A 19,583-nucleotide genomic window follows, 5' to 3' on the forward strand; every position below is an offset into this window, starting at 1 on the left:
ATTGTTGATGGATTTGGACATGCTTATTATGCATTCAAGTGGTGATGACAAACTGCTATTCCAACCTTTCTGTTTAGAACTGATCTTGGCTTTTTTTATTGCTCCCCTGTAGAATATTTCCAAGAGCCAAAAAAAAGTTGGCAGTCTTTCACAATTAAAGAAACTGGGTCATTCATGGACAATAGTGTGGGGATCAGAGGAGGTGTTAGAGGACACAGAGGTAATAAACAGTGATGAGAAAAAATAAATTTTTAAAAATCCGAAATAAGAAAGTGGGTCATTGGTAGGAGTCTCTAATTGGGGCACTCAGCTGAACTGTCTAATATAACCTCCTTCCTATTTCAGTTTTATGGACAGACACTGAGAACAGAGCACCTGTGCCATGGACACCTCCACCAGTGTTACCAACAGTTCCAGCCTCCACATCTCCCAGTTCATCTTGATGGGGCTCCCAGGCATTCACGAGTGGCAGCACTGGCTCTCCCTGCCCCTGGCTCTGCTCTACCTATTAGCTCTTGCTGCCAATCTCCTCATCTTCATCACCATCCAACATGAGCCCACGCTCCATGAGCCCATGTACCATTTCCTGGGCATATTGGCACTCGTCGACATTGGCTTGGCCACCACCATTATGCCCAAGATTATGGCTATCTTCTGGTTTGATGCCAAGGCCATCAGCCTCCCTGAATGTTTTGCTCAGATGTATGTCATCCACTGCTTCTTGGGTATGGAGTCCGGTATCTTCCTCTGCATGGCAGTGGACAGATACATAGCCATCTGTCACCCTCTTCGATACCCCTCCATAGTCACTGACGCTTTTATGGCCAAGGTCACAGGATTCATGGTGCTCAGGAATGGCCTGTTGACCATCCCAGTGCCTGTCCTGGCTGCCCAAAGACTCTACTGCTCCAAGAATGAAATTGACCACTGCCTGTGCTCTAACTTGGGGGTTATCAGTCTAGCTTGTGATGACATCACTGTGAACAAATTTTACCAACTGTTCTTAGCATGGATCATAGTTGGGAGCGATATGGCTCTGGTTTTTTCTTCCTATGCTCTAATCCTTCGCACTGTGCTGAGACTAAACTCAGCAGAAGCAATGTCCAAGGCTCTGAGCACCTGCAGCTCCCACCTCATCCTCATCTCCTTCTTCTACACAATTATCATTGTGCTGTCCGTCACACACCTTGTAGGAGAAAAGATTCCCCTTATCCCTGTACTCCTTAATGTGCTGCACAATATCATCCCTCCTGCTCTCAACCCCATGGTCTATGCTGTGAGGATGGGAGAGCTCAGACTGGGTTTCCAGAGGCTGCTTGGGTGGGTGAAGTATTGTCCACCCACTTCAGAAGTAACCTCAGTTTTATGAAGCCATATAGATGTTAATAAGACAGAGGTTGTGGCTCTGAATAGAGTTGGATTGTAAAAAATGCAAAAAATAATACAATAACATCATGAAAACTATCAGCCTCACTTATTGAAATAGGCATTTGAAAAGTATAATTCAAGTGTCTATTACTAGATAAAAAGAGTAAAAAATAAATAAAATATCTCTGACCATTGTTGCACCTAGAGATTGACACACACAGCTAGCATATGTTGAGATGTAATAGATACATGGAAAATTTCATTTAATTGTGTGGTAAAGTATTCTTCCTAGGAATTGAAAAAAAAATGGCCCAAGAACATGCTCTAGAAAAGTAGTTCCAAATAACCAATTAATTAAATATAAATTAACTAGAAGCCCGGTGCATGAAATACGTGCATGGAGGGGGGTTGTCCCTCAGCACAGCCTGTACCCTCTCCAATCTGGGATCCCTCTCACAATCCAGGACTGCTGGCTCCCAACTGCTTGCCTGCCTGCCTTCCTGATTGCCCCTAACCACTTCTGCCTGCCTCTCACAATCCAGGACTGCTGGCTCCCAACTGCTTGCCTGCCTGCCTTCCTGATTGCCCCTAACCGCTTCTGCCTGCCAGCCTGATCACCCCCTAACCACTCTGCTGCCAGCCTGTTTGCCCCCAACTTCCCTCCTCTGCCAGCCTGGTCACCCCTAACTACCCTCTCCTGCAGGGTTGATCACCTCCAACTGCCCTCCCTTGCAGGCTTGGTCCCTTTCAACTGCCCTCCCTTGCAGGCCGGGTGCCTCCCAACTGCCCTCTCCTGCTGGCCATCTTGTGGTGGCCATCTTGTGTCCACATGGGGGCAGGATCTTTGATCACATGGGGGCAGCTATATTGTGTGTTGCAGTGATGATCAATCTGCATAGTACTCTTTTATTAGATAGGATAGAGGCCTGGTACAGGGGTGGGGGCCAGCTGGTTTGCCCTGAAGGGCGTCCCGGATCAGGATGGGGTACCCTTGGGGCGTGGGGCGGCCTGAGCTAGGGGCCTGTGGTGGTTTGCAGGCCGGCCACGCCCCCTGGCAACACAAGCGGAGGCCCTGGTATCTGGAATTTATTTTCCTTCTACAATTGAAACTTTGTAGCCTGGTGCAGAGCCAAGCCTGGGGCTCCCTCCGAGGCCCAAAGCCATTTGTGTTGGGGTTATAATTGAAACTTTGTTGCCTTAAGCGGGTGAGCCCGGCCAGGGTGTGTGGAAAGCTTTGCTTCCCCTGTTGCCGGCAGCAACCCTGGCCTGCTCTCTCAAGCTCCATTCTGCCGCCATTTGTTTGAATTTGTTTACCTTCTATAATTGAAACTTTGTAGCTTGAGTGGAGGCTTAGGCCTGCAACGGCTGGCAGAAAGCTTGGCTTCCTCTGTTACCTAGGAAACCTTGCTTTCTGTGGCTGTAGCCATCTTGGTTTGGGTTAATTTGCATGCTCGCTCTGATTGGATGGTGGGCGTGGCTTGTGGGTGTGGCTTGTGGGTGTGTCGGAGGTATGGTCAATTTGCATATTTGTCTATTATTATATAGGATTTTATCATTTGCACAACTACCAAAAATGCACACTTTTTAGTACAAGTATCCTCAACCATGTTCATGTTGTACCTTCTCTGAACCTAGTACACACCTTTGTACATATCTGCTTGATAAATACTTTATTCACTATACAATGAATCAGGAGGCATAGGTCTGTTGAATCCTATATAGCACAGAAAATGTCCTGGACCATGGTCTGAAGAATGACCTCAGGAGGTTTGTATATGATTTCACCTTGGAGAACAACCTCTTGGAATCACTTCCAAGGCTGAAGCAACAATAGATGGCAGAAATGTCAGCTGGGGCAGCTCTTTTAGAAAAGAGCCTGGCAGCTTCTCCAATGACTGAACAGAGTTTCCATGGAACCCAGCTATTCCATGCTGAGGTGCATACCCAAAGGAATTGAAAACATGTCCTCACAAAACTTTTCTCCCAAAATAAGAAGCCACATCATAATACCAAGAAATGAAAAGGACCCAAATGTGCATTCCCTAATGAATGGATAAACAAAATGAGATATATCCATACAATGGGATAACAGTATCCAGTCAGAAAAAAGTAAAGAAGTACTGACACATGCTCCAACATGGATGAACCTTGAAGATATCATGCTAACTGAGAGAAGCCAAACAGAAAAGGACACATTTATATGAAATGTCCAAAATAGGCAAATTCATAAGGACAGAAAGAAGATAAGTGACTGCTAGGGTGAAGGAAAAATGGGGAACAACTGTTTAATGGGTACAGGCTTCCATTTGAGGGTGTTGAAATTTTCTGTAATTAGAAATGAGAGCTGCACAACATTGTGAATGCAAGCAACAACTTTAAAATGGTTACAATGCTGAATGTTATGTTATGTGAATTTCACCTCAATTTAAAAAAAAAACAGATAACTTTCTTCTTACAATGTCTCTCCATTCTTTTCAGCCAACAAAGTTGAGCATTATACCAACTGACACAGGTATGTAAAGGTTCCAGGTTCACTCTCACAGAGCAAAAAGCATGAGTTGGTAACTGAGTCACAATAAGTTAATTACCAGCAAGGTTCACACCTTTGACTACTCAACTTCCATATACACCCTTTTATGTACATTTGAATTCTCATACAACAGTAAAACTCTGCTCTTCTATTTTAAAAGATGCAGCTATTCTTAATACCAAGGAAGTAATTCTCACCTTTTTCCCAAAGTAACAAGATGCACATTTCAACAGTCATTGTATGAGTCACTGTATGCATTGTGGATATATTACCTATTCCTCAAATTCAGTCACAGTTCCATGAATATTCTGTCACCTAAAGACTAAATTATAAAAAAAAAAACAACTAAAGTTAATTTCTAATAACTTGTATATATAATAAACATGATGATTTGCCTTATCTTTAGCTTCAATGGTTGGCTTTCTTTGTTGACCTTTAGTGCTTCCCTTCTCTAGGGCTCTTCACTTTTTTAGAGACTAACTCTGTGATTAGGAAACAGGAAAGGTGAGGCTAAGTTCTAAGCTTGTGAGTGAATAAATGATAAGCCATGGGATCAAGAGTTATAAATTCTATCTCCAGGAGTTCCAGAACAAAGAACAACTGCAAACAAAAGACTGCTTTGTTACATCTTGTACAAAAAAAATAGACAAAACAAAAAGAGACATTTTATTTCATATAAATTGTAGCTGAAGTCCCATTAAATTCAACCCCCAAAATTGAAATGTTTGCCATCATAATTATTTTACATTTGTCATGAATTTCTATGCATTTTCATTGAGATGAAACAAAACTAAGATATAGTAATTCTTATAAAGAGAAGATTATATATGCAAGCAAGAACTTTTGGGTATGTCTCTCTGATCAAAAAATATTAAGAATTGACAATAGATTAACAAAATAAATAATACACAAAACAAAATAGCAAAACAAACACAATTGCATATATAAAGTAAATACAAAATATTTATTGGGTTGGTTTGATAAAGAAAAAACTCCCAAAACATTTAAAAGTGGCACAAGTTTAGCAAAGTGGATAAATGGACAAGGAAATAAAACCAATATAATAACACTGAGAAAGGAAATATTAATGGATTTCCATGTCATAAGTACGCATTGAAGTACATAGTGCAAAAAAATTATATGTACTTAAAACATCCCAAAATATTAGCAATTATAATAAGAACAGAGCAAAGGTAACACGTTTTTTAATCCTCACCCAAGGAGTGAAAATATTTTTTTCTCCATTGATTATTAAAGATAGTGAAAGAGAGAGAAGAGAGACACATCAATGTGAGAGAGACACATAGATTGGTTGCCTCCTGCATGCACCCCGGCCAAGGTCGAGGTTTGAACCTACAACCCAGGTACGATGGGCCCTTGATCTGGAATCAAACCCAAGACCCTCCAGTGTGCAGGCCAGTGTGCAGACCAATGACCTATCCCAGCCAGGGCGGTACCAAATTTTAATGAAAGTTCATTGAAACACAGGAATAGAAGATTCACATTTATGAAAGAGGAGACATAGTAGTATAAAGATGCTGATAACTTTTCAAAATTAATTCAGTTTAACACAATCCCAATCAAAATGTTATTTTAAAACTCAACATAGAAATTCTAAGGTTCATCTATAAAATAAACACAAAAAGGGGGCTTTAAAATGCAAGAGAATAAGTACTAAGAGGAATATAGTCCTGTTGTGTATTAAAATCCTTATAAAACTAAAACTTTTAATTCAGTTTTATATTGGCACAAAATTAATCAGAAAAAAATAGAAACAGTAGATTGCCTAGAAATAGAAAATATATATATATATATATGCACATTAACTGTTCCATAAGGGTGGCATAATAATCAATTAGTGACAGATGTAGAAGCCATTGTTTAGTTATTTAAAATAAACCTATATTTTTAGGTTTACAACATAATGATTTAATATATGCATATATGGCAAGATGACTACCGCCATAAATTCAGTTAATATTTATCACCACATAGTCACAACTCAACACACAGTCACAATTTTATCTTCGTTTTTAAAATTTCTATTCAAGAAATGTATCTTTATTGTTGAAAGTATTACAGATGTCCTCTTTCTTTTTTTTTTTTTTTCTTCGCCATTGACCCCTTCCCCCCTGCCCCACAACCCCCAGGCCTTCACCACACTATTGTCTGAGTCCATGGGTTATGCATATGGTATGCATATAAATTCTTTGGTTATTCCCCCGCCCCGCCCCTACCCCTGCCCAACAGACAACTTCTCTCTGAGATTCTCAATCTGTTCCATGCTTCTATGTCTCTGGATTTATTTTGTTCATTGGATTCCACATATAAGTGAGATTATATGATACTTGTCTTTTCTTGAGTGGCTTATTTCACTTAACATAATACTCTCCAGTGCCCTCCTTGCTGTCTCAAAGGGTAAGAGATCCTTCTTTTTTACTGCTACATAGTATTCCATGGTGTAAATGTACCACAGCTTTTTTATCCACTCATCTACTGATCCCCTCATCATACCTTACTCCTTAACAAGAAAAGTAATTCCATGTAAATAAATTGTGTAACAAAACCAAAGACAGCCATTGAAAATTCTAACTCACACAGAAGTGAATTTTGATCAAAATTTTGAGTAAGGAATGAGTTTCAGTTATCATCTCTTGTTTGGATAATGAAATGTTTTTGAGAATTTGATGGTAGCTAAACAGATTCTCTCCCCAAAATAATGCAAATATAGACAATACTTTTCCACATCAATTTAAGAAGCTTACAGACTCCCACAGACACCATCTTGGTAAAGTCTTGGTTATGATAGTGGCAGAAATAGAATGTTGGGGAACCAGCTAGAATTGTAAGAAATATGAGTCATGCTCTGTTAACCGTGATTGTTTTGTTCCGATTAAAGAAGGCACATTCTAATCTGGCTGGCAGCTGCACTGGAACTTTGTTGCAGAAACCAGAATTACTAGCCTTTTGAAGATTCCAGGCTTTGCATATCACTAGCCCTTTGAAGACCCCAGGCCTTGCATATCACCAAGCCCTTTGAAGATCACCAGCTCTTCTGCACATCTGTAAACTGCCCATTTTACATACCCTTTGACTATCTCCCCATGTGATCTTTGTCCTACCATATATAAGCAGTTGGCTTATGGTGGGGTGCAGAGCAGATTTTTGTGACTGATCTGCTCCTCTCCCAGACTGCCAGCAGTATTGGAATAAACTCTCTTATATGATTCAACCCTGTCTCTTAATTGGCTCAAGTAGTGACAGGCAGCAAGGACCCATTGATTGTCCGGTTACAGTTAGAGTTCAATTTAAGCTTATAAGACACAGAAATCACATAAAAGGAAAATAATATACCAGTAAGTATAATTTTTAAAAGTAAAACATACATATATCCAAAATTACATACAAGCAGCATCTTAAACCATTGAAAAATAGGGGGTTGGGGATGTTTTAAAACCAGATGATAACACTTAGTGGCCATGGAAAATAAAGTTTATAAAACTTAAAATGTTTATAAAAGAATTTCCCAATGAATTGCACTATGTTAGAAAAAGCACAAGATAAAACATTCTACTGATTCCTAAATATATGACAGAGTAAGGTATTATTCACAAACAGAGGTAACCAAAATATTCTTAGATATTGAAGAATTCCATTTTAATGCCCATATACTAGTACACTTTTGGATACAAATACCTGAAAATGTTCTACAACATTCAAGAGAGAACAAAATCAAGAAAGTAAGAATGAAAAGAACTAAGTATTAAAGGACCAAGAATAACACTGAAATTACTTAAATGTAAACTTTAAGAAAGTAGCAGGTGGGGGAACATTTTGATTTAGTAAGAGAATATGAGTCTCAAATACATTTAGAAGAGGCAAAGAACTGAGAGCTGTATATATATAAAGTAATATTTCAGGAAGTTTGTAAAAGAATGGAAAGAAATGGAGCAGATTCAGGTATAGGGTCCAGAGAGAGAGAGACAGTTGAAATAAGGAGGCAGCTCAGTCAAAGTCCCAAGGGAAAAAGACAGCACATGCAAAAGGGGACAAAGAGCAGGGTGTAATGAAATCAATATACCAAAGATATTGGAAGAGATTAATAGTAATAAAAAGAGAGAAGGTGAAATACACATGAGCTGGCAACCTCAAAAGCCATTGCCATCCCACAGATCTGAGGAGCAATGGGGAAGAAACAGCTACCAGTATTGACCAGTGCTGACCACAGTCATGGGGGAACCACCTGATGGAGACAGGAGGCCTTCAGGAGGGAAACACAGACACTGCCCAACACTGGGACTGAGAGAAAAAGTTTCAGAAATAAATATCTCATCTTTTCTTTCTTGCTGCCCTCTGAACTCCCACCAGCTTATTCCATTAGCCAAATCCAACCATAAACAAGAGGCCATATAGACTTTAACCTCTGTGGGTACAGACAGAGCAGGGTGCAAAGTTGATCTGAAGCAACAAATAGGAGGTTTCCAACAGAAGAGGCATCTACATTTTTATGTTTATACTAGAGACCCGATGCACAAAATTTGTGCAAGAGTAGACCTTCACAGCCATGACTGCCTGGATCCCTCCCTCACAGCGCAGAGGCTGCCTTGATGCAGTGGCTGTAGCCCCGGCTTCGTCCTGGATGGACATCTGGTCTAATTAGCATATTACACTTTTATTATTATAGACTAGGGGCCCGGTGCACGATATTCGTGCACTGGGGTTGGGGGGTCCCTCAGCCCAACCTGCCCCCTCTCACATACTGGGTGCCCTCAGGGGATGTCCTACTAATGGCTTAGGCCCACTCCCCACTCTCCTTTGTGGGAGGCAACCGGGCTGATCAGGGGAAGGCACCAGCCCCATCACCCCACTGCTGCAGCCACTACCAGTCACCACAGCCACCAAGGTGTTTTCATCAACACGGACTTCAGTCCCTTCACCAAGAAAAAATGACAACTTTCTTGAGGGAGGGAGAGACAGAGAGAAACATCAATGTGAGAGGGACACTTTGATTGGTTGTCTCCTGTATGAGCCCTGACCATGGGCGCCAGGCTGGGGGGCATGCAGGGACCCCTGGGCCGCACGCAGTGGTGGCCCCCAAGGGTCTCCACACACCCCAGAGGCCAGCAGCCAGCCCCCCATCATGTGCACCAGGCTGGGGGCGTGGAACCAAACTGCCTCTTGGTGCTGGAGCATTCCCAAGCGGCTGGGGGCACTATGGTGACAGGGGATGTTTCCACCCCGCCCCCCCGCCAGCCCCTTGGCTCCTGCACCTATAGGCTCAAAGTGGCCAGGGGGCGTTCTGGGAACCCTGCCACTCAGGACCTAAGCAAGGGGCCTACAGGCTCGGACTGGCCTGGGTCCTGAGAATGTTTGCGGGACCCAGCCCCTTGGCGCCTGCACCCTTAGGCTCCAAGTGGCCAGGGGGCATTCTGGGACCCTGCCCCTCAGGACCTAAGTGCAGGCCTACAGGCTCTGATCGGCCTGGGTCCCGAGGATGTTTATGGGACCCAGGCTGCTCAGGACCTAAGCGCAGGCCTACAGGATCTGAGAGGCTTGGGTCTGAAGGATGTTTCCCAGACTCCAGACTGCTGCAAGTGTTTGGGGGCGGGAATGTTCCCGCCCACCAAGGCTCCCAGTGGCCAGGGGGCGTTCTGGGGTCCCCGCGGCTCAGGACCTAAGCGATCCCGCCTGGGTCCGGAGGATGTTTATGGGACCCAGGCCGCTCAGGACCTAAGCGCAGGCCTACAGGCTCTGAGCAGCCTGGGTCCAGAGGACGTTTACAGGACTCAGGCTGCTCAGCACCCGCATATGCAAATTAACTGCCATCTTGTTCGCTCTGATTGGCTGTGGGTGTAGCGAAGGTGCGGTCAATTTGCATGTTTGGGTATTATTAGGTTAGACTAGAGGCCCAGTGCATGAAATTCGTGCACTTGGGGGGGTGTCCCTCAGCCCAGCCTGCACCATCTCCAATCTGGGACCCCTCGGGGGATGTCCGACTGCCAGTTTAGACCCGATCCCTGGGATTGGGCCTAAACTGGCAGTCGGACATCCCTCTCACAATCCGGGACTGCTGGCTCCCAACCGCTTGCCTGCCTGCCTGCCTGCCTGCCTGCCTGCCTGATTGCCCCTAACCACTTCTGCCTGCCAGTGTAACCACCTATTAACCACTCCCCTGCCAGCCTGATTGACATCTAACTGCTTCCCTGCCGGCCCGATCGCCCCCAACTGCCCTCCCCTGCTGGCCTGGTCGTCCCTAACTGCCCTCCCGTGCAGGCCCAGTCAATTTGCATATTACCTCTTTATTATATAGGATAAGGGAGAGATAAGTCCTGAATAAGAAAGTGGGTAAAGATACAGCAGAGAACACACTTGCTGGAAAATGGTCCCTGAAGAGGCTAAAGAAAGGTGCATGTGTTGGGGGAGGGGAGGAGTTCAGGGATTCACACAAGAGGAGGGACACCTCTTCCTAAACCTTCATCCAGATAGAGATGACCATCTCATACAGGTTCCCATGGGACTAGGGGCTGAGTACTGCTGTCCCCTGAGCTGAGCTGGATGCAGCTCTGAGATCACTGGGGGCTTTTGAAGCTGTGATGAAAAAACACCGAGCCATGATGCACCTGGGGGAAAAGGATTAGAGAGAGCCTCCTGGAGGCTCTGGAAAGTGGCAGGGAAGACCCAGGGCAACTCAGGGCTCCCAACTGTGCAAGAGCCCAGGCCCCAGGGGACAGGAGAAGATGTACTGTCAGCAGCAATGGTATAAAAGAGAGGTGCAGCCAAGGGAGTAGTCGCAGCTGCAGAGGCAGATCCATTCGCAGAGGATTCTCCCAGACCTCCTAGCAGGGAGTCACCAGGTGTCAGGTGAGTGGAGGGGGCAGTTTCCTTGCTCTGTGTTCCTGGCTCTCGGTTCTGGTTCTCTCCTCTAGCCTGGGCTTTCTCAGTTCACTTCCTTAGTTTAATTCTTTCAACACTGGCTCTCATTTCCCTCAAGATCTTCACCTGTATGGAGACTAAAGCCTGAGGTCTGGAGAACAAGCAGAAAAATGAGACAGCTCTCTGGCCATGTTAGGTGGAGGTGGGTAAAGCTGGGGCAAATGGAGACATCTGTAATAATGTCAGCAATAAAAATAAAGTTAAATAAAAAGGAATACAAAGTTATACCAGAGAAAAAAGCAACCATCATAGAGCCTGAGGCAGGGGAGGCACATTGGCTGACAAAATGATAGAAGCATATAGCCTTCCATTCAAATTATTGATCCAAGACCCTGAGAAGAGATAGTGATTGAAGTCACTCATTTCTGATTCAAAAATAAAATCAGAACTTTTCTTATTAAAAAACTATTTTTAATGTTGACATTATTGCAGGATTCCCCTTCCTCCACTCTTTTTCCACCTTCAGCACCCTCCCCGCCACTCCCTTCCTCACCTTTATCAAATGATTGTCCATGTCCAGGGGTATGTACATATGTTCTTTAGCTATTTTCTTCACTGTCATTATCCAGTCACTAAAACTAGATATCAAATCACCAAAACTAATAAAGACCACTTTTCTGAAAATATTATCCAGCACCCTACTGGAGACAGTTCCAGAGGCATTCTATCCAAAGTCTGGCAAGGATGTTGACAATCTGTGATGCTTCTTTTTTTAAAAAAATTTTAACATTTGCAATTACAGTTTACATTCGATACTGTTTTCTATTAGTTTCAGGTATACACTACAGTGGTTAGACAATCATATACTTTACAAAGTGTTCCCCTGATATTTTCAGTACCCAACTGGTACCATACATAATTATTACAATACTAGAGGCCCGGTGCACAAAATTCGTGCAAGGGGAAGGGGGTCCCCTCAGCTCAGCCTGCACTCTCTCCAATCTGGGACCCCTCAAGACCTCTGGCTCCTAACCGCTCACCTGCTTGCCAGCCTGATCCCCCTAACTGCTCTCCTCTGCCTGCCTGATCGCCTCTAACCTCCTCTACCTTGGCCCCGCCAACATGGCTTTGTCAGGAAGGATGTATGAAAGGACATCAGGAAGGTCGCCCGGAAGATGTTCAGTCTAATTAGCATATTACCCTTTTATTAGTATAGATGCTACCTTGTCCTAAAAATGCAAGTTGTTCCCAGGTTTTCCTATCGTGGAAGGGGAGCCTGCAGTAGCATCCTGGGTTCTGACCAGGGCTTATGCACTTGTGCTTTATCTCAGCAGATGTGATTCCTAGAAGAAGACTCTTGGATGTACCTTGAACATTTCTATTGAATTTGCCAAATCATCCTCCAAAAATGTTGAACCACTTTAAACTCCCACCACCAACCATGCATGTGCCCTCTGTCCCATTTTGGTGCCAATATCATTGATTTCTCCCTAGAAGCTTCCCTCCCGTCAGCCAAGACTGCTTGGTACTTGAGCCAACCTCATTGTTCAGCTGGGGACTTGATTTCCCGAGATAGAATTATAAAGAAAAATAGTTTTCCTCTACCTTTCTGAGTTCTTAGTGGAGGCCCTTGTAATGAAAGACAGATCACCTAGAGAAAAACAAAAGTTCATTAACATGTGTACCTTGTGTATATGTGGGAGATCTCAGGGAAAAATGAGTAACTCCCCAAGGTGGCTTAGAATGCAGATTTAAATACCTTCTTCCTAGGGAAAGGGGACGGAGATGTAGGCCTCTTAGAGGAGAGTAAATGATATTTAGGAAAGATGGATGGGGGTGGGAGGAAATAGTTTGTAACAAAGTTTGGGTGTGATGTCAACTTCTACTCTCCTGTCCTGTGACAGGAGTCAGTGTTCTCTGCCTGATGACACTTCTCCTGTCAAGGGGACCTATGATATTTAAGCTCCTTTTGGGGGGTCCGATTTTGGGCAGATCAGGAGACTTCAGTAAAATCCTCTGCGTGCATTTGCTGTTTTTCAAGCATCTGCAGCTCAAGATCATCAATATAACAACACAGCATATGTTCGGGTGGCATGTTCTCTGACCTTCAGAATAAACCCAACAAAAGCTTGTTTCCTCTCTTAGATGATTTGCCACAGTAGCATTATTCCCTGGAGACGGTATTCTGACCAGACCTTCCTGGAAGTGGTCATAACATACCCTATATTTGTAGAAAGGTGCAGCCCACATCACTAAATAATCCAGGGACAGTTTTCTCATCTTGTGGAAATATCATAATTTTATCTCCCTTTCCACAGGTTTCTTGCAGGTTTGTGTCTCCGCTTCCTTCCCCCCCCCCCCCCCCTGCAACCAGCAGCCCCAGCGCCTCTGCCTCGGGCCTTGGGGCTGCTGGGTGCCAGGCCTGTGGGTTTGTGTCTCCAATCCACTCCCCGCCCCTCCAGTCTCAGGTCCGCGGTGGCAGGGCTTGGGGCTGCTGGATGCCGGCCTCCCTGCGGGTTTGTGTCTCCGATTGGGTCCCCTGCAGCCCCAGCACGGCCATGGCAGGGCTTGGGGCTGCTGGGTGCCGGCCCCCTGCGGGTTTGTGTCTCCAATCTGGGGGCTGCTGGGTGCCGGCCCCCTGCGGGTTTGTGTCTCCAATCTGGGGGCTGCTGGGTGCCGGCCCCCTGCGGGTTTGTGTTTCCGATCTGAAAGCTGCTGGGTTTGTGTCTCCGATACGGGGGCTGCTGGATGCCAGCCCCCTGCGGGTTTGTGTCTCCGATCTGGGAGCTGCTGGGGGCCGGCCCCCTGCCGTTTGTGTCTCCCATCCAGCCCCCTACATTCCCAGCGCAGCCATGGTGGGGCTTGGGGCTGCTGGGTGCTGGCCTCCCTAAGGGTTTGTGTCTCCCATCCGCTGGCAGCCCCAGCACCACCTGGCCGCTATGGGCCTCACCATCTTGGTTGGGTTAATTTGCATACTCACTCCTATTGGCTGGTAGCGTAGCGAAGGTCCGGTCAATATGCATGTTTCTCTTTTATTAGATAGGACTATAGGTCTGCTGCACAAATTCATGCACCAGTGGGGTCCCTTTGGCTTGGCCTGCTGGATCAGGCTGAAACCAGTTCCCAACCTCTCGCCTGCCTGCCTTCCTGATTGCCCCTAACCGCTTCTGCCTGCCAGCCTGATCACCCCCTAACCACTCCCCTGCCAGCCTGATTGATGCCTAACTGCTTCCCTGCCAGCCCTATTGCCCCTAACTGCCTTCCCTTGCCAGCCTGGTCACCCCTAACTGCCCTCCCCTGCAGGCCTGGTCACCCCTAACTGCCCTCTCCTGCAGGCCTGGTTTCCCCCAACTGCCCTCCCCTGTAGGCCTGATCCCACCCAACTGCTCTCCACTGCAGGCCTGGGTCCCCTCCAACTGCCCTTCCCTTTAGGCCTGGTCACCCCCAACTTCCCTCTCCTGCAGGCCTGGTCCCCGGCAACTGCTCTCCCCTGCAGGCCTGGTTCCCCCACAACTGCCATTCTCTGCAGGCCCGGTTGCTCCCAACTTCCCTCCTCTGCCAGGCTGGTCCATCCCAACTGCCCTCCCCTGCAGGCTTGATCGCCCCCAACTGCTCTCCCTTGCAGGCCTGGTCCCTCCCAACTGCCCTCCCCTGCTGGCCTGATTGCCCACAACTGCCCTCCCTTGCAGGCCTGGTCCATCCCAACTGCCCTCCCCTGCTGGCCTGATTGCCCACAACTGCCCTCCCTTGCAGGCCTGGTCCATCCCAACTGCCCTCCCTTGCTGGCCATCTTGTGGTGGCCATCTTATGTCCACATGGGGGCAGCCATCTTTGACCACATGGGGGCAACCATCTTGTGTGTTGGAGTGATGGTCAATTTGCATATTACTCTTTTATTAGCTAGGACGAGGGGCCCAGTGCATGAATTTGTGCACCTTGAAAGGAACTGTGGGCCTTGAGGCTGCAGTGGGCACATGGGTGGGCCTTGGCCCATCCTTCATGCCCCCGCCCAGCCACTGTTGCATGGGCCCTAGTACCCTCTCTGCCAGCAGCCCCACTCCTGTTGCCGCTGTGTTGCTCCCACACACTGACAGCGCCAGCCCTGCTCGCACCTGCTGATGGCACAGAGCTATTGGGACTGGCACCAGAAGCGTGTGCAAGTGGGGCCGGCACCATCAGTGGGTGTAAGTGGCAGCTGCTGCCCTGATCACTCCTCAGGATCAGGGGGAGGTGGAGAAGCCCTCAGGAGCGACCGTGGCTGGCAGCCGCCGGTCGTACATGCTGATGGCGCCAAGCAATCGGGACTAGCACCAGGTGCCAGCAATGGGTGCAAGCAGCAGCTCCAGCGCTGGCTGCGGGTGTGAGTGGGGCCAACACTGGCAATGGGTGCGAGCGGCAGCTCCGGTACTGGTAGCGGGTACAAGCGTGCAGGAGCAAAGAATTTTCAGTAACCACCAGAGGCTCACCCCAATGATAGTGACCAGTGCCCCACCTTGGTCTGTCTCCCTCACTCACCTGCTCCACCATCCCGCCACGCCTGATACCAACCATGTTCTGCACACATCCCTTGGTGGTCAGCACACATCATAGCAACTGGTTGTTCAGTTGTTCAGTTGTTCCGCCATTCGGTCTATTTGCATATTAGTCTTTTATTATATAAGATTATGTTTATTGCCGAAACCGGTTTGGCTCAGTGGATAGAGCGTCGGCCTGCGGACTCAAGGGTCCCAGGTTCAATTCCGGTCAAGGGCATGTACCTTGGTTGCAGGCACATCCCCAGTAGGGGGTGTGCAAGAGGCAGCTGATCGATGTTTCTCTCTCATCGATGTTTCTATCTCTCTATCCCTCTCTCTTCCTCTCTGTAAAAAAATCAATAAAATATTTTTTTAAAAAGATTATGTTTATTTTTATTATGGGCATGAGTGACATTTAGAATAATATTGAAATACTGTAAAAATGAAGTGGTGAGGTTCTTTATATTTATCACTTTTGTATCATTTTTTAAATTCTACTCCAAGGAAATAATCTGAAAAGTAAAATATTAGTAATTTGTGAAGCAGTCTAATAAAAGAATATAAAGTGCTCATTAAAATTAAGATTCCACATAGCTTTTAATGATATTGGAAAGTTATGGTTCATTTATTTATTCATGTAGTAAATTTTTACTGAGCACCTTTTTTTAGGTCTCAGAACATATTGCTAAAGACAAAGGCAAGGTACAAAATTATCTCCAAATGATGTAAACTGCTTAAACCTAAATCAGAAAAATGGAAGTGAGTAAACCAATATAAATATTTGTTACCTGTTGGTAATAAGATTATTGTTGATGGATTTGGACATGCTTATTATGCATTCAAGTGGTGATGACAAACTGCTATTCCAACCTTTCTGTTTAGAACTGATCTTGGCTTTTTTTATTGCTCCCCTGTAGAATATTTCCAAGAGCCAAAAAAAAAGTTGACAGTCTTTCACAATTAAAGAAACTGGTTCATTCATGGACAACAGTGTGGTGATTGCCAGGGTGGAGGGGGATCAGAGGATGTATTAGAGGACACAGAGAGAACAACAGGTCATGGGGGAAAAATAAATTTTAAAAAATAAGAAACTGGGTCATTGGTAGGAGTCTCTAATTGGGGCACTCAGCTGAACTGTCTAATACAACCTCCTTCCTATTTCAGTTTTATGGACAGACACTGAGAACAGGGCACCTGTGCCATGGACACCTCCACCAGTGTTACCAACAGTTCCAGCCTCCACATCTCCCAGTTCATCTTGATGGGGCTCCCAGGCATTCACGAGTGGCAGCACTGGCTCTCCCTGCCCCTGGCTCTGCTCTACCTATTAGCTCTTGCTGCCAATCTCCTCATCTTCATCACCATCCAACATGAGCCCACGCTCCATGAGCCCATGTACCATTTCCTGGGCATATTGGCACTCGTCGACATTGGCTTGGCCACCACCATTATGCCCAAGATTATGGCTATCTTCTGGTTTGATGCCAAGGCCATCAGCCTCCCTGAATGTTTTGCTCAGATGTATGTCATCCACTGCTTCTTTTTTATGGAGTCCGGTATCTTCCTCTGCATGGCAGTGGACAGATACATAGCCATCTGTCACCCTCTTCGATACCCCTCCATAGTCACTGACGCTTTTATGGCCAAGGTCACAGGATTCATGGTGCTCAGAAATGGCTTGTTGACCATCCCAGTGCCTGTCCTGGCGGCCCAAAGACTCTACTGCTCCAAGAATGAAATTGACCACTGCCTGTGCTCTAACTTGGGGGTTATCAGTCTAGCTTGTGATGACATCACTGTGAACAAATTTTACCAACTGTTCTTAGCATGGATCATAGTTGGGAGCGATATGGCTCTGGTTTTTTCTTCCTATGCACTAATCCTTCGCACTGTGCTGAGACTAAACTCAGCAGAAGCAATGTCCAAGGCTCTGAGCACCTGCAGCTCCCACTTCATCCTCATCCTCTTCTTCTACTCAGGTATCATAGTGGTGTCTGTCACACACTTTGTAAAAGAAAAGATTCCCCTTATTCCTGTACTCCTTAATGTGCTGCATAATGTTATCCCCCCTGCTCTCAATCCCATGGTCTATGCTCTCAGGATGGGAGAACTCAGACTGGGTTTCCAGAGGATATGTGGGTAGGTGATGAATTGTCCACCCACATCAGAAATAACCTTAGCTTTATAAGGCCATACAGATGTTAATAAGACAGAGGTTGTGCCTCTGAATAGGCCTGCATTGAAAAAAAAAAAAAAATGGGGAAAAAATACAATAACGTCATGAAAACTACCATCCTCGCTTATTGAAATAGGCATTTGAAAAGTATAATTCAAGTGTTTGTTACTAGATAAAAAGAGTAAAAAATGAAATATCTCTGACCATTGTTGCACCTAGAGATCAACACACTTATACACAGCTACCATACATTGAGATGTAATAGATACATGGAAAATTTCATTTAATGGTGTGGTAAAGTGTTCTTCCTAGAAAATGAACACAAAAAAATGGCCCGAGAACATGCTCTAGAAAAGTAGTTCCAAATAACCAATTAATTAAATATAAATTAATTTTACCATTTTCACATCTCATAAAATGCACACTTTTGATTACAAGGACCCTCAACCATGTTCATGTTGTACCTTCTCTGAGCCTAGTACACACCTTTGTACATAATATCTGCTTAATAAAAACTTCATTCATGATACAGTGAGTCAGGAGGCATAGGTCAGCTGAATCCTATATGGCACAGAAAATGTCCTGGACCATGGTCTGAAGAATGACCTCAGGAGGTTTGTATATGATTTCACCTTGGAGAACAACCTCTTAGAAACGCTGGGACTGAAGCAACAATAGATGGCAGGAATGTCAACTGGGGCAACCGTTTTAGAAAAGAGCCTGGCAGCTTCTCCAATGACTGAACAGAGTTTCCATATAATCCAGCTATTCCACGCTTTGGTGCATACCCAAAGAAATTGAAAACATGCCCTCAGAAAACCTTTCTCCCAAAATAATAAGATACATCATAATACCAAGAAATGAAAACAACCCAAAAGTGCATTACCTGATGAATAGATAAACAAAATATGATATATCCATACAATGGAATAATAGTAGAAAAAAAGTAAAGAAGTAATTATGCTAACTGAAAGAAGACAGCAAAGACACCTTTTATTATTCCATTTGTATGAAATGTCCAAAATAGGCAAATCCATAAGGACAGAAAGCAGATAAGTGGCTGCCATGGGTGAAGGGAAAGGAAAAATGGGGAACAACTATTTAATAGGTACAGGGGTTTTTTTGAGGGTGTTGAAAATTTCTGTAATTAGAAGTGAGAGCTGCACAACATTGTGAATGTACTGGAAGCCACTTTAAAATGGTTACAATGCTGAATGTTACGTCTATGTGAATTTCACCTCACTTTAAAAAAACATGCAACTTACTTCTTGCAATGTTACTCCATTCTTTTTCCGCTAACAAAATTGAGCATCATTCCAGCTGACAAAGGTATTTAAAGGGCCCAGGTCCACTTTCACAGAGCAAGCCAAAAAGCATGAGTTGGTAACTGAGTCACAATAAGTTGATTACCAGCAAGACTCACACCTTTGACTACTCAACTTCCATATAGACCCTTTTATATACATTTTGAATTCTCATACAACAATAAAACAACTCAACACCTAATTTTAAATGATAAAGCTATTCTTCATACAAAGGAAGAAATTTTCCATTTTTCCCAACAGTAACAAGATGCACAGTTCCAACAGTCATTATATGCATTGCTGGATATATTACCTATTCCTCAAATTCAGTCACAGTCCCATTGAATAATTCTGTCATCTAAAGACTAAACTATAATGTTAATTTCTAATAATGTATATATAAAATAAAAAATGGAAAGGAGAGAAAAGAAAATGGTTATATATAGGAATAAAATGTTGCATATAAGAAGCAAATAGAAAATATTCAAAGCTACTAGTTTTAATGCCTATAATTGTTTACTAGTTCATAATTGATATTTGCCATATATCTTCCAACTCTGTCAAAACTTGGTAGAGTAACCAAAACCTTTATTCCTAAAGGGTCTGAATTCTCATTCATCCTGCTAAAGATTTAATATCCTGCTGTAGATCTAGCATCTTTTTTCATTGGTATACCTCAGAGAATACCCTACATTTCCAACACAGTCTACTTGCTTCTACTCTATAGATGCAACCTAATTTGCTCTTTGTAATTAGAATTAATCACTCCAGGTAACATATTAATCTTTTCTTTTTTTGGATTCATCATGTAAGGCAAT

General features: G+C 44.5%; 2 protein-coding genes across 2 annotated transcripts; both read left to right on the forward strand.

Moving 5' to 3' along the window:
* The first annotated feature begins 382 nt into the window (after nt 1-382).
* On the forward strand, nt 383-1,369 carry LOC103302829 (olfactory receptor 56B4-like). Its single transcript, XM_008159886.3, has one exon. The coding sequence runs from the start codon at nt 383-385 to the stop codon at nt 1,367-1,369; it is 987 nt and encodes a 328-aa protein (XP_008158108.2).
* A 15,117-nt stretch (nt 1,370-16,486) lies between these two features.
* On the forward strand, nt 16,487-17,428 carry LOC103302827 (olfactory receptor 56B4). The gene has a single exon (XM_054725619.1). It carries the CDS (start codon nt 16,487-16,489, stop codon nt 17,426-17,428), a length of 942 nt encoding a protein of 313 aa, XP_054581594.1.
* The last annotated feature ends 2,155 nt before the right edge of the window (nt 17,429-19,583 follow it).

The sequence above is a fragment of the Eptesicus fuscus genome, chromosome 13, assembly GCF_027574615.1.
Source record: "Eptesicus fuscus isolate TK198812 chromosome 13, DD_ASM_mEF_20220401, whole genome shotgun sequence".
Classification (NCBI taxonomy): domain Eukaryota; kingdom Metazoa; phylum Chordata; class Mammalia; order Chiroptera; family Vespertilionidae; genus Eptesicus; species Eptesicus fuscus.

Bases quoted from the DNA above. Each gene is read 5' to 3' on its own strand.
- LOC103302829 (XM_008159886.3), top strand. From the start codon at position 383: ATGGACACCTCCACCAGTGTTACCAACAGTTCCAGCCTCCACATCTCC.
- LOC103302827 (XM_054725619.1), top strand. From the start codon at position 16,487: ATGGACACCTCCACCAGTGTTACCAACAGTTCCAGCCTCCACATCTCC.